The 6,130-nt window shown below is 48.4% G+C and overlaps 1 protein-coding gene across 1 annotated transcript; it reads right to left on the bottom strand.

Annotated features, from left to right (window-relative positions):
* Nucleotides 1–580: 580 nt before the first annotated feature.
* On the bottom strand, nt 581–2,091 carry LOC136472055 (uncharacterized). The gene has a single exon (XM_066469789.1). It carries the CDS (start codon nt 2,008–2,010, stop codon nt 850–852), a length of 1,161 nt encoding a protein of 386 aa, XP_066325886.1. The 5' UTR covers nt 2,011–2,091; the 3' UTR covers nt 581–849.
* Between the last annotated feature and the right edge of the window lie 4,039 nt (nt 2,092–6,130).

Genomic DNA, 6,130 nt, shown 5'->3' with positions numbered 1-6,130 from the left:
AATGGTATATATTTTCTAGTAAATCATTTACTTTTTTTTTAACATAGTAAATCATTTACTGAATACGATAGGTTTGTATTTGCTTTTAGTATTCTCGTAATACTTGCATGCATGGCACCAGCTGTACTAGTACACCAGCTTTGCGTATTCTCGTAACACGTCTGTACACGCTTTGCATGCATGGCAATGGCACCGTGTGAAGGCGTGAAAATAATTATTCCAAATATCCAGCGTCATTAATTACTGCAATTACCTGCAGTGTTGATCCCGCATGCATGCAGCTGGAAAGGAAAGCAGTAACGCTTTGGGGCTGGCCGGCTGGATCGGATGGGCATCTGGTGCGCTCGGTTGGCCTGGCTACAGAATAACAAACTCTATAGCCGGCTACAGAATAGCCTCTCCATATATATATACTCCTATTAGTCTTTTGGTTGGGTCGCTTTCCACTATTTTCCACAGATCTATTTTTTAGTTTTTCTAGTCTGTCACATTTAAGATGACAGGAGCAACAGAATGAGTCCAATAATGGCTATGTTTAATGATGTTTATTAGGGTAACAAGACTTCAGTGAACAATTATGGCAGTATACCCGATCTTATATCAAGAAGGAAACAAACAACAAATTTTAGCAGAATGAAAATACAAAACCATATTCTTCGCTGACTGGTAGATTTTGACACGACAAATTCGACCAAACATGACGCCCGGACACTGAACAAGCGAAGCAACAGACTCCATATCCAGAAGCCCAACACAGCACACATGCCGCATTATTCCCCAATAAATCTAAGCGCAGCTCGTAATCAGATAAGATAATGATACTCCATCAGTCTTCGGCTGCTTCGGAGCCTACACACGGAGCACGTGCAGGATAACCAGAAACAGACCACCCAAAAGCAGCATGAAGAGCTGAAAGGCAACCGCCGGCGAGCCCGAGCCAGCGGCAAGCCCATTGACAGCCACGGAGGAGGCGCCGATTCCAACGAACGGAAGGAGACGACGCAGGTGATCGGCCACCATGCCGCGGTTGTCGTACCCTACGCCGAGGTCGTAAGCTAGGGCCACGGAGCCGTCGTACCCTGCGCCGAGGTTGGCGACGCGGAGCGCGCCAGCGATTCCGTCGGCGCGCCCGGTGCCCGCGAGAGTCTGCGGCGCGAAGCTGCCTGAGTTGACGAACACCGCGCCGACGCCGTCGGGGAGCGGGCCAATAAACACCTCGCCGCTTCCGACGCCCGGGCGGGGCTGCCACTGCCACGGGTAGTAGCCGTAGTCGTGCACCGCGCCACCGCCGCCGGGTAGGAGGCCGACGAACACCTCGCCATGTCCGGTGCCGTCGGGGAGCAGATCGACAAGCACCTGGCCATGTCCTGCACCCGGAAGGGGCTGCAGTGCGTAGTAGCCGTAGTCGCCATACGCCGCGACACCGCCGCCGCCTGGGAGCTGGCCGACAAACGCCTCGCCATGTCCGACGCCGTCGGGAACGGGGAGCAGGTCGACAAGCACCTCGCCATGTCCGCCATCCGGACGAGGCTGCAGCGCGTAGTCTCCGTTGTACACCGCGCGGCCGCCTCCGGGGAGCAGGTCGACAAGCACGACGCCACGTCCGGCGCGCGGGCGAGGCTGCAGAAAAGAGTAACCATAGTTGTGGAGCACCTGGACGACTTCGTCGGGGAGATGCGGGCCCAGTAGCGCCACATCGACCAGGCCCATTAGCTGCCGCCAGAACTCGCCGATGTTGGGGTACGCCACGCCGGGTACGGGCTCATGGTGGAGGTGGAACGACACGTCGACAGGCACCACGACATGGCGCGCGAGGTCAGCGAAGTCGTGGAACGCCGCCGCGCTTGGTTCGAAGCCGTCGACGATGGCGCGGCGAGCGGCAGCAGCGCCGCGCTGGACGTGGATCGTGCCGGTGCTCATGTGTGAGTGTGCCTCGACCGCGCCAGCCATGACGAGCTCGGTGAACTCCACCACCGTCGTTGGGCTGGCCGCGTCGCCTCCGTGGTCCATGTTCTCCGGTTCCGTCTCCCGCAATGCGCGAACGCCCTAGGCCCCCGAGCAAGTGGTTGGCTTCCGGCCGGCTTTGGTTGCTTGGAGTGGTTGTTGAGTGGATGGATTGCTTGGCCTCTGCCTGCTCCGCTTATATAGAAAAAGGTCCGTGGAATGGGCCCTTGTTTAGTTCCCTTGGATTTTAGAATTGGGCACTATGTAAAAAGAATATTCCCCATCACATTAAACTTGCGGTACATGTATGGAGTACTAAATGTTGACGAAATCAAAAACTAATTACACAGTTTAGTTGTACTTTACGAGACGAACGTTTTGAGCCTAATTAGTCAACGATTGGATAATTATTATCAAATAAAAACAAAACGCTACAGTAGCTTCAGTGTATGCCGAATTTTGGCGGCGCCGATTCAGCGGGTGAACTAAACAGGCCCTGGGATGGAATCATGGAACTGAGCCCTCGACCCGGATTGGATCTTCTAGACGCGCGCGAGGCGAGGCAGCCGCAGAGAGAGCGCCTTGCCGTGATGGTGATCGATGGGCCCACCCCGGTCGCGATGAGTGAGCCCGAACCCGAGCCCGGTGATTAATACGTACTCCTACGGAGTACTAGCACATCTCCGTGTCTGTTGGTTGTTGTGGCAGCAGAGTGCATAGCTCTGCGTGCGTTGTTCTTGTTCCTCGTCGTGCGCTCCATCCAGACTTGCACCTGGAAAAGGAGGATGTAAAATGTCCTGGACGGAGGAATCGATGCATCAATCCATCTCAGAATAATAATCTGAACTGGGCGGCATCTGCTCTGACGCCAGCGAATACGACCCGTTTCGCACTACGAACGTTTTCCGTGGCCTTGCCGCAGTCAGCCACGCGGGTGGAGTGCACACGGAGGCACGCAAGCTGCTGTCGGCATACGGGCATTGGAGTCTCTCGACCAATGAAAGTGATAAGCTGACGTGCCGATGGTGACAGGAGTGAGAAAATCGCATGGCCCAGGAGGCTGCTACGGATCGGAGTACTGCTTGACGGTGTGCATGTCAAGCCTCGCCTCGCCTCGCCTCCTTGTCCTCGGTTACAAAATGGAAGGGAACTAAATAGGCACCGGAACCATAAGCAGTGATACCTACATACTCCTGTCAGTTCGAATTTTCGGCCAAATGTAGAGACAGATTGCTCGACTCATACTTCCTACTTTGCTCCGAAAATAATAACGCCTTGTTTAGATGCAAAAAATTTTGCAAAATGGCTACTGTAGCATTTTCGTTGTTATTTGACAAATAGTGTCCAATCATAGTCTAATTAGGCTTAAAAGATTCGTCTCGTGGATTTTGTCTGAACTGTGTAATTAGTTTTATTTTTTATTTATATTTAATGCTTCATGCATGCGTCCAAAGATTCGATGTGACGGGGAATGTGAAAAATTTTGCAAAATTTTTTTGCAAACTAAACTGGACCTAAAACAAAAACAACAGGGGGAAAAAAGACATTGCTAGGCGCTGCAGAAAGAAGCTGACAGGGGCAAACAGCTGAGTTGAATCATACAGCTGTCACTGTTAATCAAAAGGTAGCCGCAATCAACGCAGAACTTTCAATCGATGCTGGTGTCAGTGGTATTTCCAACGAATGGCTGCCAAATCGACCGCTAATAGTTGCCCTCTGTGTGTTGGGATTGGACTGCACGCTATGAGTAAAGTGATTCACAAACACACCAGCAGCCATTAACAGGATTTGAACTTTGCCACTACTCTCTTCAGCTAGCTACTGATACCCAAAACATGCTGAGCAACACAAAATGCTCTGCTAGACACTGTGATATCTAAATCTAGGACATTTACTAACAGATACTCAAAAACATGATGTTCATCAAGTTACACACAACGGTTGCGTTTGACCAAATTGCTCATACAAAGTACTGACACCGGTTGTTCAAAAGACATATTATTGCTTTCTATACTACATGGCAACTACTACTAGAGAGAGACACTCACACGGTCACACTACAGTGACCCTTCAATCGGATGATCTTTACATGCAACACCCAGCCCAGTTCAGGAAGTAGGCTCGGTGATAGCATATTGGCTTGGCGGTCAGACTGGCAATTCATGACTTGAGGGAATGTTGTCGATTCAGGAATCGGTCGAGGTTCGATGTATGATTCCCGAGATCACGCTTGAGAAAATATACTCCAGATATTGGCAAGGATTGGAACTGAATTCTTTCGCTCTCCCGTTGGGTGCCTGCCTGCCCTTGTCTTCCTCTTCCCTGCCTGAATGTCCCTTTACATTTCTTTGTCCTGCTACATCTGGAGGCGCAATTGATAGCTGCTTTAAGTTATTCCCTGACGATAAAATTTTTGTGTGATGCCTTCGGGTCGTCAAAAGCTTGTGGTACTGCTACTACTAGTAGGGATTAATATTGCATTTTCAGCTCTCTCAAGGAATCGAATTTTTCCTTGCGGAGCAATCCGTTTGTGATAACTTTCACCCTTTCAGCTTATCTTGACTGAAAAATCTGAGACGAATTTCGGCCCCGTTCGGCTTACCCCATATTCGACTTGTTCGGCTTCTTTTTTCAGCCGGAACAGTGTTTTCTCTCACAACAATTCAGTCAGAACAGTGTTTTTCAGCCAGTTTCAGCCAAAATTCTGCCAGCCGAACGAAGCCGCTTTTTTTCTATTTGTGTATGCTTCCTTATACCATATAGGGACATATAGGAAAGAATAAAAATGCTAGAATCAGGGGGAGTCATGCTCAAGCAAGCAAGGCATGCTAGTACTACCGACTAACTGTATTTCAACCGGTAAGGCATGCTAGTACTGCCGACAAGGTTAAGAAACCAAGATATTGTTTCAAGAAAAAGAAAAAAAACACCATTGAATTCACGGCTTAGCCGGCCTCCAGTCTGCTCGGCGCTCCGCTCCGCCTCCGCTCAACTTTGCCGGCTTGCCTCCGTACGACGAGATGGGAGATGGAGATGAGATAGGAGAAGAGTCGACACCCGACAGCCGCAGCACCAAGCAGCCAGCACGCCACGCGAGTTAATGTGACTCTTCGTTTCCTCCTTGCGTGGGCCGTGGGCCAGCGGGCCAGGATTACTATGTTTACTGGATTTTAGCAGAGGCTTAATTGACTGTCTTGGCCCCTGCCTAGCAAACCTCGTCAATTTGCCTAGCAAACCTCGTCAATTTCGCTAAAAACAAATCTTGTCAACGGAGAATGCGCACTGTTGCTTAAACTTATCATGACACGTTACTTTTCTCTCGCAACAAATCAGCTTCAGCCGGTTTATCAGCTGCAGAAAGGCTTTCGTGCTAACTCCTTTCAGCCTGTTCGGCTGGTGCTGATACAATCATATACGATCGTAGATTATTACTGCTGGCTAGTTTGAAATAATGTTCTAACTGAAAATTTACGATCGTTTACGACCAAGCGAACAGACTATTTAGTTGTCAACTGAAGTTAAGGTACCGTTTAGTTGCACTTCATTTTGCAAAAATTTTCAAGATTCCCCATCACATCGAATCTTTGGACGCATGCATGAAGCATTAAATATAAATATAAAATAAAACTAATTACACAGTTTAGACGAAATTCACGAGACGAATCTTTTAAGCCTAATTAGACTATGATTGAACACTAATTGCCAAATAACAACGAAAATGCTACAGTACCATTTCCCAAAAAATTTCGTCAACTAAACAAGGCTAAGATCTGTGGTCGCCAAGAGAAGAGGCCTACCTCGCTTTAAATGGCAAAGTCATTTGATTCTGCAACTTTGGGAGAGAGGCCTTCTCCTTTTAGCTAATCACAGCACCACACATTTTACCCGTTCACAACTTTAAACATTCAAATAAGTATATCTCACAGATCACGGATCCATATGTGTAATTTGTCTATTCTATCATGTTGCAGACAACATTAGCACCAAAATGAACCTAGTATTAAGTCTGGTTGATGCCAAGACGAAAATATACTGCTACATTACATTACAATCTTTTATCAAACGGTCCAAGATTTACTCTACTTACAATCTGGCCCTTTGATTCTGTTCCTCATCGTTACAGCATGTAGCAAGCATATATATATATATATATATATATATATATATATACACACACACACACACA

Source organism: Miscanthus floridulus, chromosome 8, assembly GCF_019320115.1.
Source record: "Miscanthus floridulus cultivar M001 chromosome 8, ASM1932011v1, whole genome shotgun sequence".
Lineage (NCBI taxonomy): Eukaryota > Viridiplantae > Streptophyta > Magnoliopsida > Poales > Poaceae > Miscanthus > Miscanthus floridulus.
Note: the sequence above shows the minus strand (reverse complement) of the source record. Positions and strands in the feature narration are given on the sequence as shown.

Bases quoted from the DNA above. Each gene is read 5' to 3' on its own strand.
- LOC136472055 (XM_066469789.1), bottom strand. From the start codon at position 2,010: ATGGACCACGGAGGCGACGCGGCCAGCCCAACGACGGTGGTGGAGTTC.